The 21,731-nt window shown below is 35.4% G+C and overlaps 1 protein-coding gene across 8 annotated transcripts in view; it reads left to right on the top strand.

The window, feature by feature from the left end:
* FOCAD (focadhesin) overlaps positions 1-21,731 on the top strand; it is a 289,039-nt gene that overhangs the window by 243,824 nt on the left and 23,484 nt on the right. For all 8 annotated transcript variants that reach the window (XM_032300072.1, XM_032300075.1, XM_032300076.1 and 5 more), the window contains 4 exons: positions 387-464; positions 1,129-1,200; positions 2,508-2,610; positions 4,491-4,571. In XM_032300072.1, the coding sequence (XP_032155963.1) occupies positions 387-464; positions 1,129-1,200; positions 2,508-2,610; positions 4,491-4,571 (334 nt within the window). The remainder of the gene's footprint in view (positions 1-386; positions 465-1,128; positions 1,201-2,507; positions 2,611-4,490; positions 4,572-21,731) is intronic.

Below are 21,731 nucleotides of genomic sequence, written 5' to 3'. Positions count from 1 at the left end.
AGGTCACCTGTTGTATGTTATTTCATATTTTTATAATGGAAAAAGAACTACTTTATTGGATCATTTATAGGAGTTGCTGAGATATATATCTTAATGGTAAAAGAATAGGCAATTTTAAATGCAAGAGACCATGTATTTTTAATCCCTTATAAATAATGCATTCTGCCAACCATTGTAATTTTTTGAATTGGCTATTTTGCCTGTGTTTTAATTTTAAGACAACATTTTGGTTTTTGAAAAATAAAAGCAAGAATCTCTCCATGACCTGACAAATTTAAAGTTTAGTCCCATTTCGACCATTTATTTCTCTGTGTCATAATAAGTTTTACAGAATCTAAACCCAAGGACTGATTCCCTCTTGACATATTCTGATGCTTTGTTTTCAGGGCTCTCCCACAATGCTTTGTCTGGCAGCTCTTCATGGCATGGTGGCCTTGGTAGGCTCTGAAGGGGATGTAATGCAGGTAAAGAAACAATCATGTAGGAGAAGACATCTAAATGTGTACATAGCCACAGCAGGAGAAGAATAGCCAGTGTCTCAGTATGCTAAGGACAGAAGGATATATGCTCATGGTAATAGTTATACCAGGCTTTTAATGCCTTGCCGTATGAATAATTGCTCTTAAACAAGGATTCTTTCTCTAGAGATTTGTTCTTTGTTTTATTTGTTTTGTTAGAGATTCAACCTGGCCAACTTAGGTGCTCTCCACAAATGTCCTTGCCTGAGAAAAGATGATTGAATGATAAGAAATTGCAAAAGTTATTTGCAAGAAACTCTATTTTGTATCTGTAGTATCTGATGTATATCTATGTAATTATTCTTTAACTTCCAAATATTTTTACAGTGGACATATATATGTGTAACTTTACAAGTAATTCTAAAGGAGCTCCTTTTTTATACAATAGAAGTTTATTGAGTGATTGCTTACACGTCATAGTGAACAGGTACCAGGAAATCAGTGATAGATAAAGCATGGGCCTTTGAGGAACTCATAGCTCATATATTTGAAATATAAGGACATAATGATAAACTATTTTATAGCTTAGAAAATGGATAGCTCATGCACTGAAAATATAACTCTATGTTTTTATGGGGGTGGGTGGGACGGGTATTTCTTCTTCTTTCAGCTGAAATCAGAAGACATCCAGACCTCTCATTTTCAAAGCAGACTTAATGAAGTCATTAGAACCTTAACTCAGGTGAGAAAATGAATTTAAAATCCTTGGGTGGGCAAGCATATCCCCCTTTGTTGTCTTTTTTGGTATTTCATGATACAACATGTTCTACCTGGAAAATGGGAAAGTCTCTGGTTATTTCCCCTGAGTTCAAGAGGCATTTGGGAGTGATGTATGGACCTGCGTTCACTGACAAACATGCACCACCTCTGGGGGGAGAAAAGAAAGCTGGGAATTTTTTAGTAAACTTAAGTTGGCATTGGTTTTTCTTAAAAATTAAAGCCTGATTTTGCAAGGAATGTTAGGCACTGAAGATAAGGAAAAATAGAAGATGATCAAAGGGCACAGCAGATCTTGGTAGAAAGGTCAAGAGACACTAATTCAGATGTCACTGATAAAATTATATGGGCATATGATTGTCATTGGTATCCTTGACTAAAGCATAGACATATTAATCTGCTAAGAAATGCTTTTATCTTTTAAGATTTTTATTTAAAAAAAGATTATATTTGTTGCATAAAATTTGAAAGCACATAACGAAGGAAGCTGAAAAAAATATCACCAATGGTCCTCAACTGTTATTGATGTTTGGTCATACTTCTTTTCAAGCATTCTTTTGTTTACATAGTATTCTTACTATACATAGAACTTTATATTTTATTCTTTTCATTTAGCATCCTTGTTTTCATTCTTGTAAAATGTAGCTGATGATAATACTTAACCACACAGAGGAGTTTTAGTAATTCAGGCTTTTAAAAGTAAACATAAATCTCTGAACAGACAAAACTCTCTTTTTCATGTATGAATAGAAATATACTCAGAAAAAGAATTCTACTGAAATTTAAGTTGCCATAACGTGGGATAAAAATCTGTAAATGAAAAGCATTATTTTAAAAATCCTTATGAATGATTAAGCAGCAGTAGAGCACAATTTACAAAAGAGAACAGAATGTATCTCCTTCCATTCTTAGAGGTATTTTCATCTTAAGTATCACCCCTTTTCTACTGTTTGGATTTTTTTTTTTTTGCCATTTTTTTGAAAAATTTTTTTGAGACTAGTCTGACTCAGTAAAACCTGAGAAAACCACTAGTACTTTCTGCCATGATTAAATGATTGACTTAATTATTCATTCATTCAGCAGATATTGTTGAGTATCTCTATGACCCAGGTATAGTGTACTAGACACATAATATTTCATCTTGTCATAGGACTGCTCCTTGCCAGCCAAGCCACCACCTCCTAAATGACTGGTGACTTTCTGTGAGTGACCTTTCATTGAATAGAACTTGGATCCTATCCCATCATTGAACCATTACCTTTTTATTTGTAGGTCATCAGTGTCTCTGGGGTGATTGGTCTCCAGTCAAATGCAATCTGGCTTCTTGGACATCTTCATCTATCTACTCTGTCCTCAAGTCAAAGTAGAACCTCTGGTAAGATTAAAGTCACAAAACACTGGAGCTAGAAGGGAGGGATTGATGACCCAGCACTCTGTACTTTGTTAAGAGCATTAATCTTCACAACAACCCTAAGTAATGGGCACTACCATCTCTATTTTATATCAGAGGAAAATGGGGTATGGAAAGCTTCCTGACTTACCGGGGTCACGTGGCAGTACATGGTGGATATGTGGTTTGAACTCAGATCTCTCGGCCTCCAAAGTTCATGCTCTTTTTACGTCTTCTCTCTGCCTCCCTTAGAGAACAGTTGAGACATTCAGTCTCCTATATTTCACAAATGAAGAACTCATGGCTCAGAAATACTACATGAGTTACATACAGAGTTAATTTGGTGACAAATCTAGACTGGGAACCAGGCCCTTTTAGCTTGGAACAAACTTATTTTACTAGATGTAATGGTGGTTTGTATAGTATTCGTGTTTCATTAAAAGTCTCTTCATATATGGCTGGAGTTTTTCTGGCCTCTGATTTTGAAAAAATAATGGGGTAAGTATATTTAGAGGTATGTACTTTCTTAGCCTTGGAATTGAAATTCTAGGTCTTAATATAACAAGGCCTTTTCTATTTACAGCTTTTTGGTAAAAGCAGTAAAAAATATTTACAGTCCCCACATGCTTAATTTACATTTGTACTTGGAGATTTTCTAGGGAAGGAATGACTATTAATACATTTGCTCCTTGTTCTTTATAGAATTTTGGCCCACTGGCTATTGTGGACCCAGGCCAGAGAGGTTTAGGTATCAATGATTCCTTATTAAAACTTAGTTTCAGTTACCCACTGACAAGTAGTCTAGAGATGGCATTACCATAAACGTGGTCCTCTGTAATTACTATTTGTCTTTTCTTCAGTCATTCTGTAGCTATAGAAATAGGACATTGGTCCACAGCCTTCCCGATGTAGTGAACTTTTTAGGCAGCTAAAAGTTACTATATTAAAATGGAAAAAGGAAGAAAACTTAGTCACACTGGAAGCCCTGGGTAATACTAGTTTTGAAGGGCAGGGATCTCACAGTGTACTGGTAAGATAGGATATTTATGTCAGGCTTATACTTTTTTATGTAGGCTTTTAATTGCCATATTATGGGGTACTTGGTCTGCCCCACATATATTCAAATCAGGTACTAGTGAATCATCTTATACCCAGGTTCTTATGAACAAAATGATTGTGTATCTGGAAAAGTACAGCTACTTGTTACTGATGGAATTTTCCAATTGAGTCATTTCTTGCAGTAAAAACCATCTCATGAAACAATTATGGGAGACTGGAAAGACAAGAATTTAGGAGACACTCAGGACTCAACTAGCATAAATGTGACTGCTTCACCATTCCGGGTCAGCAACCACATCTGGTTATTTGCACAAATTGGTCACTTAGAGGTCTCTGTCTTAGGTAAGGGACTGGTGCTGTTAATACTAGTTGTTGAATTTCTATGGTTCATATATCTGATTCAGCATGTCCCGAAGTGGTACCTACTACAGTGGTTTCAGCCAAGCTCAGCAGACTCCTTGCTGACCCTGAGGAGGTCACTGGATTGGGGCTTATTGATGTGACAATGTGGAAAGGATTTTTTTAACCATTTCAATCAAGTGTTCATCCTCTGTGATGTTTTTTTTTTCCAGGCTTTCCTAAGTTTGCCACCATTTTAGATTTGCTTGCATAGCTTAAGTGATTACTTCAAGGCCAGTCACTTACTCTAATAAAATTAGTTGCAGCCACAAAGTATTGTGCTGAGATTAATGGCATAAACATCTCCGCTTTGTCTCTAGGTTGATATGGCAGCATGAGATCATTATCTTTCCTTCATTAGTCCTGCCAAGTTCACTGGTTAATTTGATCATTTTCTGTCTCCACAGTTCCTACTGACTATAGCTATTTGCCTGAAAGCAGTTTTATTGGAGCAGCCATTGGCTTCTTCATTACAGGAGGAAAAAAAGGCAAGTGAGCACAGTTCTTGAACATTATCATTCTTTCTCCATGCTGTTACAAGTAAATTTGTATACCCTAAGCATGCCTCCGTAGAATTAAGCAATACAAATCTAAAGGGGTGAATATTTTCTTCTGTTAAGCCATTTTTGCAATAGAGAAGACCAGCTAGCTACAATAGTTAGTACATAAATATACACATTGTGTGGTTTCTTTGAATCACTGTCTCTGACGATGGGTGGCTCTGTGCAAATCTTAATTTTCCATTTGGCCACTTCGAAAGTTATAAGCACAGATTACTTTTCCTATCAATTTCAACTGCGTGTGATCTAGGAAGAGAAAACACACCTGGGTGCAGTTTCTATCCCAGGATCTATCTTGCAAGTAGATCTTACCCCTGCATCTTTTATGATTACTCTGTGTTATCGAAATCACTGCCTCTAGTCCCTATTTTTAGTTTGTATTCTTTTTCTTTGCAGACACTTGAGCCTTTGTGATTTTGTATTGCTGCCACCCCCATTAGAGTACAAGCAACTTGAAGACAGAGATTGAGTGCCTTTTGTTTTTAACTGGAGCCAGAACAATGCCATGTAACTTATGGAATCAATGCTCCTTAATAATACACATATAATTTTCAGGGCTATGAGGAAAAAATGGATTAGAACTAAACATGCATGGCTCAAGAATTAACTTCATTAATGTGATATTCTTTCATTGATGGGTTTTCTAATTTTATTCTTCCTTGGCTAGGTCAGTCTTCTTTGGTTAGGTCAGTCTGGGCAAAATCAGTGCCTGTATTACAGTAAGACCATCCCAAATTTAGAAAGAAAAAAAAAATTTAAACAAAACTGGAAAAAAATCTGTAAGTGGCAGTTTGATTCGTGAGCGTCATGGAAGAATCTTACCTTTGGAAGGGAAGTTAAAGCTGTGTTGTCTGATTTCACACTGGGTACAGTAATCCCTGGAGCTTCCAGATTATGAATATTTTCATAGCCTGGAGACAAATATTATGTTAATTTCTAGAATTTGTGCTATTATTCCAGGATCCTGAATGAGCATGATTTACTTATCCTCAGTAAAAATTGACATATGGTTATGTGATTGTTGTACATGACATATTTATATATAAGCAGATTATATATTACACATAATGTACAGTTAGTTCATTGTTTATATTGCCATAAATTAAATCTACTTAAATATTATAGTAGAGATGTCTTTGTTAGAAAGAAATTCTTACTAACTAAGCATCTAAAATTTCTATGGCCAAACTAATGCTAGGGATATGTGTATATTTCTGCTATATTTTTTGTTAGGTTGCTGATTGATATGAAATTTCAAAATGATGTGAGATATTTTCATGAGAAATAAAAGTAAAAACTCTTAAGGTCAAATGAAAGATAGACTCTTTTTCTTTTCCAGTGATTAAATTGTGAGTCTGACTCCCCAGATCCATATTTCTTGGCAGAAATGAATTTTCTCTGAATCTTATGGGAAATTTTTGGTTGAATGTAACATTTTTATGATTCCGTAGTCATGGTACAACAGGAAATGTTCTGCTATAAGGCTGAAATATCAAGTGGAACTGGAATCAGTGTTGTTACGTGCAGTCTTGCTGAAGGCTATTTTAAAACAAATAAATGAAGTATTAAGAATGCCATATTACCAGTCAGATTTTTGGCATTTTCAGGTTGTGGGAGAGGGCTGTCATCTTGACAGGTTTGCTGACTAGATTCAGAGGAAAATCTATTCAGCCTTACACATTACTAATGATGACCCCAGAGGAGTGGGGGCCGTGGGAGGCTGACCTCCGCCTCCAAAGCCCATTTACAAAAACAAAACCAGACCCTGCTCTATGGGGCTAAATGGGATGGCCAAATGCGGAGGTGTGCATGCAAACGAGTGTTTTCTTCTTCAATATACCCAGCTCATTTGAATTTTAATAACTCCCTTCTGAAACAGCTTTTGAGTTTAAATGTCTGGATGTCACTCATCAGAGCCTGGTGGGGCTGCTGATAGGAAGGATGGCAACTTTGGTGAACTCTTTTGCAGAATAAATGGTTTTAGAAAATAAAAATAATGCTTTGCATAGGCAGAAAATTTTAGGAATGGCATGATTTCGTTGCTTCTGCATGCTACTTTTAACTTTGGTAACTCACTAGAGGAAATAAATGTGACAGCCCATCCCCAATCCACACTTGTGCCAGGGTGAGATTGGGCATCATGGTCTCAAATTTAGCCAATCAGATCTGAGATAGTGAATCTGTTAATCTGTTTTCTAATGTTTACAGCTTTCTCAGTCAGGATACTCAGTTTAGTACTCATGTGATAGAACATGTAAGATGTTCATAGCACCCATTCTTTAATGCAGACCCACATTTTGAAACCATACTAAATAGATGAAATTCCTTCAGTTTTTAAATGATTCAGTTCATGGTTTTGAATATAACTGGGTTTTGTTTTGCTTGTTTGCTGCACCATGTGACATTCTCCTTTCTTCTCTGATAGCTCTGGAATTCTTCTATCAGATATATTGTTCCTTAATCTTTTGTCATCATTATTATCTATTTTTGTGAACATTTCTTGACTATCCTAGGCTTAAAATCTTTGCTCATCCTTTATTTCCTCCTAACGTGGATTTTTTTCCCCTAAAGAACTTCTGATTTTTGACTCTTAATATTTTGCTTCTTTTGTACTCATTAATTCTTTTGTCTGATTTCTGATTTTCTCAAGATCATATGCTGTTCAGATCTCAGCAAGATTTTATCCACTTCTTTTATAAAACATTAGAAACATATTTACAGTACTTAATAAAAGTGATTCTTTCTAATGCTAATACTAGATATTTGTATATAATAGGATTATTTTTGTTATTATATTGCTGGGGAATGTGACTAACCCTTTCTAAGCTTGTATTTTCCTTTTAGGCTTTAAAAGGTCACAGTAAGAAGTATTAACTGAGCAAAGTATATTTAAGTCCATGTAATAGTTATTATGAATGGCTTTCTTTCTTGATATGGATTCATTGGTCAGTGTGTAAGTATTGGGCTTTGTATACAAAGTATAGGTAGGCATATTCTCCATCAGTCATTTTTGGACTATTAGCATGAGAGGTAATTGTTGAGAAGGAAATAAGCCAAAGGAACAGACTTAGTGAATTCTGAATATAGAATAAATGATAAGAGAAAGCTGTCCTATTTCCAGTGCAGTCATGGAGTTGATTGCTAAGATTATGTGTGATTTTTGAGTATTTTAATTCAGAAATAGTTTACCTGTACAACTCTTTTAAAAAATATTATTAGAAGTGAGTATATAACACTAAGTTAAAAATGTTTAAAGAAGAAAATAAGACGGTCCTTTCTCATGTCACCATTTGGAGATAACCACTATAGATATGTCCTTCATAATGTCCTTCTATATGTGTGTGTGTGTCTTATATTGGTCCATACAATGTATATTATTTTATTGTCTTATTTTACAATTAATAACTTTACATGTAAATGAACGTATTAGCACTCATATCTTCCAAAAGAAGTCTTGAGGAAATAAGAAAATAATCCTGTTGCATCGTTTTCTGGACACTTGTCAATAGGATATGTTTTTGGCATGTTTGATTCCTTTTTTGTTGTTGTTGTAAACCTCATGAAAATGTTTGGAAGAAAAAAATGTCACCAATTATTCCATGACTGTACAGCTCTTATCATTTCCTGATATTACTTAATTTGTTGCTTTTGTGGACACAGTTTTTATGCATTTCCAAGTACATGTACGTATACTTTGTGTTTTTAAACTTAGTATTATAAACTTCCCCTGTTTTTGTATATTACCATAACAATAATATAATAATAATTATTTTTAAAACAAGGTCTCTGTCACCCAGAGTGCAGTGCAGAAGCACAATCATGGCTTACTGCAACTTCAAACTTTCTGCCTCAAGTGACCCTCCTGCCTCAGCCTCCCAGGTAGCTAGGCATGCAGGTACATACAACCAGGCCCAGATAATTTTCTTATTTTTTGTAGAGATGAAGTCTCACTATGTTGCCTAGTCTTGTCTCGACCTCCTAGCTTCAAGTAATCCTCCTGCCTCAGCCTCTTTAAATGTTGGGATTACAGGCATGAGCCACAGCACCTGGCATAGTTCTCATTTTTAAATGACTGTAGAATATTTCATCAAATTCATAAGTCATCTTAATTATTTTTCTATTGGTCATATAAAAAATTTCAATTTTAGTGATTTTTTTTTTTTTTGAGACAGTGTCTTGCTCTGTCACCCAGGCTAGAGTGCAGTGGCATCATCTTGGCTCACTGCAACCTCTGCTTCCCAGGCTTAAGTGATTCTCCTGCCTCAGCCTCTTGAGTAGCTGGGATTATAGGCAAGTGCCACCAAGCCCCCCAAAAATAAAATAAAAAGCTACTTTTTTTTTTTTTTAAAGTAGAGATGGCATTTTTCTATGTTTTCCAGGCTGGTCTTGAACTCCTGACCTCAAGTGATCGGCCCGCCTCTGCCTCCCAAAGTGCTGGGACTGAAGGTTGGAGCCACCACGCCTGGCCTTTAGTGAACATCTTTATGCATATCGCTCTTGCTACAGCTTTCCTTCAGATAAATTCTCAGTAATGTAGTGAGCCATGAGTTTGAGGATTTGGTGACTGTAGGGATGGCCTAGCCTCATTGCCCTTCAAAAAAGTTGTACCAGTTTTCAATACCTCAGCCCTGTGTAAATTTGCAACATAGAGGTTAAAAGAACAGGAGTCAGACTGTCTGGGTTTATATTCCACTTCTACTGCTTGCTGGCTTTATAACTTCAGGCAAGCTGTGTCTGTAAGCTTTCACCACTTCTGTAAAATGGAGAAAATAATTGACTCTTTTATAGAGTTTTGTAAGGATTATGAGTCACTTTATGTAGCAGTTCTTAGAAAACAATACAAAGAATAAATTCCTTCTATTATAATGTCATATGACAAAGCATCCCAATAAACAAATGATAATAAAAACCAGCCAGGTATAAAATGATACCTTAAGACTGCTCTCATTTGCATATAATTGGCAGAAGGTCTAAAGAGTTGTACATCTATTTACTGTTTAAGAAGTAGGTATTTTTAAAGTAAATTTTGGAATTCTTAAAAAAATTTATTGTTTAATTGACTAATAATTATACTTATTTATGGAGTACATAGTGATGCTTTGATGATATAATGTATAGTGATCAGATTAATGAGTGCATCTATTTCAAACTTTTATCATTTATTTGTGTTGGGAACATTCAATGTCTTCCTCCTAGCTACTTGAAACCATGTATTATTGATAACTGTACTCACCCTACAGTGGTATAGAACACTAGAACTTATTCCTCCCATCTAATTGTAGTTTTGTGTCCTTTAACAAGCCTCTATCTCTTTCATCCCCCTGCTCTTTCCCAGCCTCCAGTATTTTTTGTTCTACTTGTTAATTCTATGAGATCAACTTTCTTTTTGCTTCCACATATGAGTGAGAGCATGTGGTATTTAACTTTCTGTTCCTGGCGTATTTCACTTAACATAATGTCTTGTATTTCTATCCATGCTGCCATGACCAGCAGGATTTCATTCTTTTTGATGGCTTAATAGTATTCCACTGTGGATGTATACCACATTTAAAAAATCCATTCATCTATTGTTGGACATCTAGATTTATTCCATATCATGGCTATTGTAAATAGTGCTAAAATAAACATGAGGTACAGATGTCTCTTGTATAATGATTTCCTTTCCTTTGGATACATGCCCAGTAGGAGGATTGTTAGATCATGTTGTAGTTCTATTTTTAGTTTTCTGAGGAACCTACATAATATTATTTATAGTGGCTGTACTAGTTTACATTCCCACCAATAGTGTATGAGTTCCCTTTTCTTCACATCCTCACCAGCATGTACTGTTTTTTGTTATAATAGCCATCCTAACTGGGAAGAGATGATACCTCTTTGTGATTTTGATTTGCATTTTCCTGATGAGTGATGCTGAGCAGTTTTTCATGTATTTGTTGACCATTTGTACATCTTTTGAGAAATATCTCTTGAGATAATTTCCCCATTTTAAATTCAGACTATTTTTTTGCTGTTGAGATGCTTCAGTTTCATGTATATTCTGGGTATTAGTCCCTTGTCAGATGAATAATGTGCACATATTTTCTCCATTCCACAGATTGTCTTTTTACGTTGTTGATTATTTCCTTTGCTATGCAGAAGCTTTTTAGTTTGATATAATCCCATTTATTTTTGCTTTTATTTTCTATGCTTTTGAGGTCTTATTTATAAAATCTTTCCCTAGGCCAGTGTCCTGAAGCATTTCTCCTACATTTTATTCTTGCAGTTTTATCATTTTGTGTCTTACATTTATGTCTTTGAGGTACTTTAAGTTGATTTTTATGGGACAAGAGATGGGGGGTCTAATTTCTGTATATGGATATCCAGTTTTCTTACCATCATATATTGAAGAAATTGTCCTTTTCCAAAACACTGAGTGTTCTTAACATTTTTGTCAAAAATCAGTTTGCTGTAGATAAGTAGGTTAATTTCTGAGTTCTCTATTCTGAATGTCTTTTAAATTTGTATTTTTACCCTTTTATTTTGAAACAGTTTCAAACATAAAGTTGTAAAAATGTATAAAAAAGTTGCCAAAATTGCCCCCCTTTTCTGACAGTAAGAAAAACTCCACATTCCTTTCAACCAGAGCACTATTCAAGTTTCATCAACAATGCCAATAATGTTTTTAGTAGAAAAATAATCTCATCTAGAATCTTGCTCTGCACTTATTTGTTGTGTCTCTTTGGTCTACTTCAACCCAAACACTTCTTCAGTTTTTTTCTGTGACTTCTCGACTTTACAAGTTTTTAGATTAGAAGACAGTTATTTTATAGAATGTTCTTTAATTCGGGTTTGCCTGATGTTTCTCATATTAGAGTTAGTGGGTCGCTTTTGGTAGAGTATGACTGACATGGAGCTCTGCGCTTCTCACTGCGTGCTCTCAGGTGGCAAATGATGTCTCAACTCCCTCCACTGGGCGGTGAGCTTTGATCACTTGGATAAGATGTCTTCTAGATTTCCTCACTATGAAGTTATTCTTTTACCCTTACTTTCAGTAAATCTTTCATGTGGAGATGTTTTGAGGCTTCACAGATACTCTATTTTCATTCTATTTTCACCTATTAGTTTTAGCATCCACTAATACTTCTTGCCTCAATTGATTATTAACTGTGATGGCTGCCAAAAGGTGATTTTTAAAAATTTGTGATTCCATTTACATTGTTTTTCTTACGCAATATGCTATAAGAAAATCCTCCTCCTCCTCCTCCTCCTCCTTCTCCTTCTCTCTCTCTCCCTCCCCTCCTCTCTCTCCCTTTTCCTCTCTCTCCCTTTCTCTCTCTTCTCTTTTTTCTCTCTTTCTCTTTCTTCTCTCCTCTTTTTCTTTTTTTCTCTCTCCTTTCTCTCTCTCTCCTTCTCCCTCTTCTCTCTCCCTTTCTTTTTGCCTTCTTTTCTCTCTCTCTTTCTTTCTTTTCTTTCTCTCTCTCTTTCTCTCTCCTCTCCTCCTCCTCTCCTCCTCCTCTCCTCCCCCTCCCCCTCCCCCTCCCTCTCCCTCTCTCCTTCCTTCTTTTCTTTCTTTCTATGTAGACTCCTAAATTTATATTTTATGTAACTATTCAATTATCTATTATTTTGATCTTCAATTTGTCCAATAAATTGAACAAAATGTTTAATTTGACCAATAAGAGCCTCTACAGGTTGGCTCTTGTGTCCTTTTGACACGACTCCCTCAATCTTTGGCTACTTCCTTTGTGGCACAAGAATATGTCCTAGGTTTATTTTATACTATTGGCCACCCTGTAATAGATAATCCAGGTGTCTTTCAGTGGAGAATGGTATGAAGAAGCTAACATCTTTGTGCAAAGTGTCTCATTGCTGCTGGGGTAATCTTTGTCTCTAGGCCCTTTCAGTGGCCAGAGCTGGGAAATACATGTTCTTGTTCTCTCATCTATATTTATTTCTGTATTTAGCTATATACAGAATGAAAAGAGTTCAATCTTTCTTTTCTATCTGTAACTCCCTTTTCTGACAGTAAGAAACTTGACTCTCAATGTCTTCAGTATATTTGCTCATTTGCACAATCGTCCTGGATGTAACTCATCTCCTGTCCCTACTGGACTGCTGTCCTGTTAAACTGCCTTCCTCACTCAGGTTTCCACTGGCTGCCCTCCTGCTTTCTGGCCTTCCTGGTTTTAAGGGGCCTTGGGATATTTTTGCCTTTAATAACAAAATGTTATTGAGTATTCAGCCTTAGGATACAAAACCTACCAACTTTTAGTGTCTGTCTGATGTATGAGAATCATCTATTGATTTTAAAAACTGTCTTGTAGTTTCTTTCAGGGTGCTAGGTATCTCCTAGTTCCCGCCAATAGGCCACGCTGTAATGCTCTCTGCCTCTTGTTCCATGGACTTAGTCTAGAAAACTCCTACTCATCCTTTCTATCTTGATGTAAATATTCTTTCCTTGGTGGGGGAAGATAGGGGCTTCTGTGATGTTCCTAGAGTAGGTTAGATTATTTATGTGATGCTTTCCTATATATTTTCATAGTGCTTAATACATGTGTCATTTTTTACATAATTATTTATAGTTCTTTGCTTAAAGTATGTTTCCCATTAGGTGTGACTTTCTCAATGGACAGGAGGCTGTATTTTATCTTAAATACTTAGAACAGATTGGTAGGTAATAGTTTTCTAATATTTGTTGATCTAGAACTTTAACATACACACAAATAGATATACAAAGACTAGATAATTCTAAGCTAAGTTATCTGTAAACAACATTTAAATGGAGAAAGTAAAGACATGTCCAAACCGCAAAAGCAATATACTAGTGATGGAAAACATACAGACTCCAGCTGTTAGCCTACTTGTTGCCAGACTTACTGTAAGGGTCACACATATGCATTGTGGCATTGAGATCTGATCCTCTGTGTAGCCAAAGTATGTTTGATAATGGATCCTGTTGTAATGCATTATGTTCACATATACCATTTATATCAGGATTCTTTTAGGCTGTCAACTGGATGAGAGATTTAAAGTAACTTTGTTTCCAGGTTTTACCACATCTGGATCTTTTTAACAAGTACTGTTAGGCCTTCTCAGTTCCAAATCCATTGTCCATAAAACATTTCATGATTTCTTTTAATCTAAAAAACTTGTTTGAAAGATAAAGCACTGTAATAAAGGAACTGATCATTCCTGTTGCTTAGATGTGGATTCTTTTGTCCAGTGCTAAAGATCTCTGGGGAAGGAACTAGTTCACTGTGTTCCCCTTGTCTTTGGGATTGCGTCTCTGTCTTTCCATACCTCCCCTAAAATGCATGAAACTGCCAAATACTTTCTCCATTTCTAACAGCTACTATAGTTCCTCTCATTCCAGTTAGTGTTAGCATCAGTCCCCTACAAAGAGTGGAAATTTTTGTGTGAGTCTAGTTATATTACTCAGTACTGATTGTTTGCCCTTTTAAATGTGGAAGCTTTATTGCATTATTGGACTGATAAAATTTTTCAGCCCTATTCTCCATTTTACAAATTTTCCTTGTTGCTGACACTTGCTTGTGTATTAGGTCCATTCTAGTGAATATAGAAGCAGCATGTGAAGTGCAGTTATTGGTGAAAGTTTTCCTGTCAAAGGAGAGCTCATTGTTTTAAGAATAAAACATCTGGAAAATGGTCATATTTCACATGGGGCCCTGGTATTAGAAGACAGGTTGAGTGCCTTTTCTGGTTCCCTAGATCCTCTGGAAACTCCAAAATCTTTGTAGTGGATTCTGTTAAAGTGCCTGGAAAAAATTTTATGTAATTTAAAAAATACTCAATGTCTGAAAGTTTTTTAAGTAGAAATCTGTTTATGTATTAATGATTTCCAGTACAGAATTGCATACGTATTCTTAAGTGGAGAGATGTAATTCTAGCACAGATATTTACTATGATGTTTGCCAGGTTATCAAACTATTTGAATCATGTGCCAAAAAGACCTCAAAAAGCCACTTAATTTTTGTATTTTCTTTGTGTGAAATCAAAGACTGCAATCTGTAGCCAAAATTGCGTAGAGATACTTAGCACATATGTGTAATCAGCATGGAGTTATGTGAATAGACAACCAGTTAATTCCTATCACAGCTTTTTTTAAATCACATAATTTATTACTCCTGGTTTTGCCTTGCTTGTTTGCTCTCTCATTAGAATATAAGCTCCACAAACATAGGGACCTATTCTGTCTTGTTTAACACTGTCTCCACTGTTGGAGTCAGTACCTGATACCTAATAGATATTCAGTAAATAGTTGAATGAATGAATGTGTTTATAAACATATTTACTTTTTTTGTCAGAATTTTTTTTTTCCTTATAATAGCAATTGTTGGCCAGGTGCAGTGGCTCATGCCTGTAATCCCAGCACTTTGGGAGGCTGAGGTGGGTGGATCACCTAAGGTCAGGAGTTCGAGACCAGCCTGGTCAACATGGTGAAACCCCATCTTTACTGAAAATACAAAAAATTAGCCAGGCATGGTGACATGTGCCTGTAGTCCCAGCTACTCTGGAGGCTGAGGCAGGAGAATCGCTTGACCCTGGGTGATGGAGGTTGCAGTGAGCCAAGATAGTGCTACTGCACTTCAGCCTGGGCAACAGAGTGAGACTCTGTCTCAAAGAAAAAAATAATAATAGCAACGATTAACTCTCTGATAATATTTCTTGAACTCCCAATATTACCTTTCAAGATGGAATGGAACTAAAATACCACTTACTGGTACCATAGCACAGGAGAGTGGCAGGTGTGTTGAGCATCAACTTGTTCTTTTTTTTGAGATGGAGTCTTGCTCTGTCACCAGGCTGGAGTGCAGTGGTGTGATCTCGGCTCATTGCAAACTCTGCCTCCTGGGTTCAAGCGATTCTCCTGCCTCAGCCTCCTGAGTAGCTGGGATTACAGGTACCTGCCACCACGCCCAGCTAATTTTTGTATTTTTAGTAGAGATGGGGTTTCACCATGTTGACCAGGATGGTCTCGATCTCTTGGCCTCATGATCTACCCACCTCGGCCCCCCAAAGTGTTCGGATTACAGGGTGAGCCAGAGTGTCAACATTTTTAAAAAGTGAAAGAGTGTTTGTTGGAGGGGAGAGAAGCATCACTGGAAGGCACACTACTAGTTTTACCTACCTGTTGGCAGGAGGGAGCAGGTTAGTGGGTGGCTAGCCTAGGGAAATATGTTGATTTTTTAGAAGGTGCTGGTTGGAAATAAGAGTCTAAAATATGGGAGAAAGGTATGGATTCGAAATATGGATTTATATTTATCAACATATAAGTAATATTTGAAACTGTGAAAGTAGATGAACTTTCACAGAGGAAGAACACAGAAGCTTAAGGAAGCAGTTATTTCAGGAATGAGGGCATGGCACTCTTTTATTTGGAAAAATATGGAAAGAAAAACTGAACAAAACATCCTTGAATTTGGCATTTAGGTGGCCATTAGAAATCTTGGCAAGGGCAGTTTCAGTGGAGTGACAGGGCCAACGTCTACATAGCAGTTGTGTTAGGGTACTTTTTATTCCAGGAAGCAATGACTGTGACTTCAACTGACTAAAAAATATTTATTGCAAGGATTCCTAGGTTTCACAGAAATTCAAGGATGGAAGCTTTATTTTTGGGAGTATCAAGAACAGAAAGATATCAGGCACCAAGCCTGTATCTCTCTCTTTTTCAGGGGCTTCATGGTATCAATTTCTCTTGTGGTTTCTACTTTTCATTTAAATACTCATCCATCCCTTTCTAAGCTTCTTATGCTTTGTTTTGTAGTAAAATACATACAACATGCCATTTGATAGTGTTCAGTGGCATTTAGTGCATTTACAATGTTGTGGTGCCATTGTGACTATTTCCAGAATATTTTCATTACCGCAAAAGGAAGCATTAAGCCCATTGAACAGTTCTTCCCCATTTCCCATTTCTCCAAGACCCTAGCAACCAATAATTTGCTTTCTGTCTTTATGTATTTTCCTTTCCTTTTTATGTCATTTAAATGGAACCATACATTATGTGGCATTTATGATTGGCTTCTTGGCATAATGTTTTCAAAGTTCATTTGTATTGTAGCAAGTATGTACCTCATTCCTTTTTATAGCTGAATAAAAAATCAATTGTATGGATATGCCACATTTTATTTATGTATCAATCGATGGACATTTGGGTTGTTTCTACCTTTTGGCTATTGCAAGTGATGCTGTTATGAATATTTATGTATACGTTTTGGTTTGAACACCTTTTATCAATTCTCTTCGCACATATACATATATATATATATATATATGGAAATGCTGTGTTGTATGGTAATTCTGCTTAACTTTTTGAGGAACTACCAAACTGTTTTTCCACAGTGGCTAAACTGTTCTCCATACAAACAATACCGAACTGTTCCAATTTCTCCATGTTCTCACCAATACTTATTTTCCATTGTTATATCGTTGCCAACTAATTGACTGTGAAGTGGTATCTCGTGTGATTTGGGTTTGCATTTCCCTAATAGCTAATAATGTTAAGTATCTTTTCATGTACTTGGAGAATTGTCTGTTCAAGTCCTTTGCCTATTTTTTGAGAAAATAAATGGACTATTGTTGAGTTGTAAGAGTTCTTTGTATATCCTGGAAAATAGACCCTGATTTATAATTTGCAAATTCTCCCATTCTACAGATTGTCTTTCATTCACTTGATAATATCCTTTAATGCACAAAGTTTTTAACTTTGACAAAGTCCAATTTATCTGTCCTTTGGTTTTGTTGCTTAGGTTTTTGGTGTCATATCTTTGAATCCATTGCCAAATCCAAGGTCAGAGATTTTCCCCTGCGTTTTCTTCTAGGAGTTTGATTGGTTTAGTTCTTCTATTTAGCTGTTAACTCATTTTGAGTTAATTTTTGTGTTTAGTGCTAGATAGGCACCTAACTTCATTCTTTTGCATGCAAACACCTAGTTGACTCAGCACCATTTGTTGAAGAAATCCTTCTTTGTCCCATTTAAGGATCTTGGCATCCTTGTCAAAAATCAATTGGGTATAAGTGTATACCCAGTTTCTACTCTCAAGAATCCAGAAATAAACCCATACATTGGTCTATATGTCTGTCTTTATATGTACTAATACCACACTGTTTTGATTACTATAGCTCTATAGTAAGTTTTGAAATTAGTGTGCCATGGGTTCTCCACATTTTTCTTTTTTTCAAGATTCTTTTTTAGCTATATGGGGCCCCTTGCAATTCCATATGAATTTGAGGATTGGCTTTTTCATTTCAGTGAAAAGCGCTCTTGGAATTTTGATAGGAATTGCATTGAATCTATGGATGACTTTGGGTACTATTATAATCTTAGGATATTCAGTATTCTAATCCATGAATACAAGATGTCTTTCTATTTATTTAGAGCTTATTTAATCTCTTTAGCATGTTCTATACTTTTCAGTATATAAGTTTTTCCTCTTGGTTAAATTTATTCCCAGGTATTTCATTGTTTTGAGTGCTGTTGCAAGTGGAATTGTTTCTTAATTTCCTTTTCAGATTATTCACTGCCAGAATATAAAAACCACAATTTTTGTGTGTTGGTCTTATACCCTGCAACTTTATTGAATTCTTTTATTAGCTCTATTAGTTTTTAAAAAGATTATTTGGGATTTTCTATATATAGGATCATATCATTTGCAAGTATAGTTTTATCTCTGCCTTTCCAATCTGAATGCCTTTTTCTTTTTCTCGTCTAATTGCTCTGGTTATAACACCATGTACAAAGTGGTGAAACTGAGAATCCTGTCTTGTTCTTGATTGTAGAGAAAAAGCTTTCAGTTTTTCACCATTGAGTGTGATTTAACTGAGTTTTTCACAACTTTCCTTTATCATGATAAGATAGTTTTGTGAATGTTTTTTGGGTTTTGTTTTGTTTTTATCAGAAAAGGGTGTTGGATTTTGTCAATGCTTTTTCTACGTCAACTGAAATCATCATGTGGACTTTTTTCCATTGTATTATTAATGTTGTATATTACACTGATTGATTTTCTTATATTGAACAACCATTGCATTCCTGGGATAAATCATGTTTGATCATAGTATATAATTCTTTTAATATGCTGTTGGCTTCTGTTGAAAATTTTTGCTTTCATATTTATAATGTATATCTGTCTCTGGTTTTCATTTTTTATGGTGTATTTGATATCAGGATAATGCTGATCTCTTAGAATAAGTTAGGAAATATCCCCTTCCTTTCTGTTTTTTGAAAGAAATTGAAAAAGATTGGTGTTAATTCTTCAAGTGTCTGGGGTAATTCAACAATGAAGACTTCTGGTCTTGAACTTTTCTTTGTTGGGAAATATTTGATTGTGATGGAATCTCCTTACTTATTATAGGTCTGTTAAATTTTCTATGTATTCCTGACTCAGTTTTGATAATTTGTGTGCCTCTAGAATTTTTTTGATTTTATCTAGATTATCTAATCTGTTGGCATACACTTTTTCGTAGTATTCTCTTATAATCATTTTTATTTCTGTAAGGTCCGTACAAATGTTTCCATATTCATTTCTAATTTTATTTGCATCTTCTCTAATTTTTTTTCTTAGTCTACCTAACAGTTTCCCAATTTTGTTTATCTTTTCTAAGATCCAATTTTTGGTTTTGTTGGTCGTATTGTCTTCCTTCCTTCCCTTTCCTTTCCTTTCTCTTCCTTCCCTTTTCTTTTTCCTTTCCTTTTCTTTCCTTCCTCTCTCCCTCTTTCTTTTTCTTTTTCTTTCTCTTTCTTTCTCTCTCTCTCTCTCTTTCTTTCCGTCTCTCTCTCTCTTTCCTTTCTTTTCTTTTGTTTTGAGATGGAGGGTTGCTCTGTCGCCAGGCTGGAGTGCAGTGGCGTGACCTCAGCTCACTGCAACCTCCACCTCCTGGGTTCAAGTGATTCTCCAGCCTCAGCCTCCCAAGTAGCTGGGATTATAGGCACCTGCCACCATGCTCAGCTAATATTTATATTTTTAGTAAAGATGGGGTTTTATCGTGCTGTTCAGGCTTGTCTTGAACTCCTGACCTCAGGTGATCTCTCCACCTCAGCCTCCCAAAGTATTGGGATTACAAGTGTGAGCCACCACGCCCAACTTGTTTTCTTATTCCATACTTAATTATCTCCACTCTACACTTAATTATCTCCTTCCCCTACCTTTGGATATATTAACTATTCTTGTTCTTCGAGGCACAAAATTAGGAATATTGATTAGAATTATTTCTACTAATTAAAATACAGGCATTTATTGCTATAAATCTCCCCTAGCACGCTGTGTTTGTACAGTTCCATAAAGTTTTGGTATTTAGTATTTTTATTTTCATTTGTCTCATAGTATTTTATAATTTCCCTGTGGTTTCTTCTTTAATCCATTGGTCATTTGTCTTTTTTACTTTCCATGTATTTGTGAATTTTCCAGTTTTTTTTGGAAATCTGTTCTTGATTTCTAGCTTCATTCCATTGTGATTATGAAAATACTTTTTATGGTTTTAGTCTTTTAAAATTTATTGAGACTTGTATTGTGGTCTGACATGTGGTCAGTCTTAGAGGATGTTTCCTGTGCTCTTGAAATTAATGTGTATTCTGATGGTGTTGAGTGGAACTGTTCTAGCTATGCCAACTAGGTCTCTCTGGTTTACACTGTTGATTAATAAGGATCCTTTATATCCATATTCATCATATGTCTAGATATTCTATCCATTATTGAATATAGAGTATTAAAGCCTCCAGTTGTTACTGCAGAGCTATCTATTTCTCCTTTCAATTCTGGCAGTGTTTATGTATTTGGGGGCTCTGTTGTTTGATTTGTGTGTGTTTATAATTGTTAAATTTCTTGATTAACTTAGTTTGAATTGATACCAACTTAGCATCAACAACATACAAAAATTCTGCTTCTGCGGAGTTCTATTTCTTCCCTTTATGTTGTTATTTTCCGAAATTACATATTTATACATTATTTGCCCATTAATATGGATTTATAATCATTGTTTTATGCATATGCCTTTTAAATCATATAGTAAGTGAAAATGAGTTATAAAAAAATATTAGTAATGGCTTTTATATTTACCTGTGTAATTATCTTAACCAGAATTTTTTATTTCTTTGTATAGCTTCAAATTGTCTAGATTACTATTTAGTGTCTTTTTATTTTAGCCTTAAGGACTCCCATTAACATTTTTTGTAGGGCATGTCTGCGAGTAACGAACTCCCTCAATTTTGTTTTTTTCTAAATATCTTAATTTCTCCCTAATACTTGAATTACAGTTTTGTTGGATACAGCTTTTTTGGATGACAATTTTTTTTTTTGTTTCAGTAAAAAGCGTTATCCTGCTCCATACTGGACTTTAAAGGGATAATCCTGCTCCTTACTGGATTCCATGGTTTCTGATGGGAAATGAGCTGTTATTCTTATTGGGAATTCCTTGTATGTGATGACTCACTTCTCTATGCTCCTTTCAGGATTTTCTCTTTGTGTTTGTCCTTTGAAAATTTGACTACAGTGTGTGTTAGTGTGGATCTCTTTGCCTTTATCTTTCTTAAACTTTGTTGAGCTTCTTGAATGTATGGATTTGTGTCTTTTTTATTAAATTGGAGACGTTTTTGGCCATTATTTTTTCACATATTCATTCTGTGCCTTTCTCTCCTGTCCTTCTGGAATTACTGTTACACATACATTGGTATGCTTGATGTATCTATCCTTAGGCTCTGTTCACACTTTTCTTCTTTTTTTCTTCTCTGTAGACTAAGTGATTTCAGTTGACATATCTTTATGTGAGATGATTGTTTTGCCTGCTCAGGTTTGCTATTTAAACCCTCTAGTGAGTTTTTCATTGCAGTTACTGTACTTTTTATAGTACAGAACTCTAGAATTTGTTCGGTTCTTTTAAAAAAGAACTCTCTGTTAATATTCTCTTTTTTTGTTTTCTTGTATTGTTCTCCTGGTTTCTTTTAGTTATTTGTCCATAATTTTCTTTAGCAGAATATATTTAGGACAGTTGATTTCAAGTCTTGGTCTAGTAAGTCTAATATCTTTGCCTCCTCTGGGACATTTTCTGTTAATTTCTTCTGTGAAATCACAAAGCTTCCTTGTTTCATTTTATGCT

This window comes from Sapajus apella, unplaced genomic scaffold, assembly GCF_009761245.1.
Source record: "Sapajus apella isolate SASKATOON/1434 unplaced genomic scaffold, GSC_monkey_1.0 scaffold42, whole genome shotgun sequence".
Classification (NCBI taxonomy): domain Eukaryota; kingdom Metazoa; phylum Chordata; class Mammalia; order Primates; family Cebidae; genus Sapajus; species Sapajus apella.
Note: the sequence above shows the minus strand (reverse complement) of the source record. Positions and strands in the feature narration are given on the sequence as shown.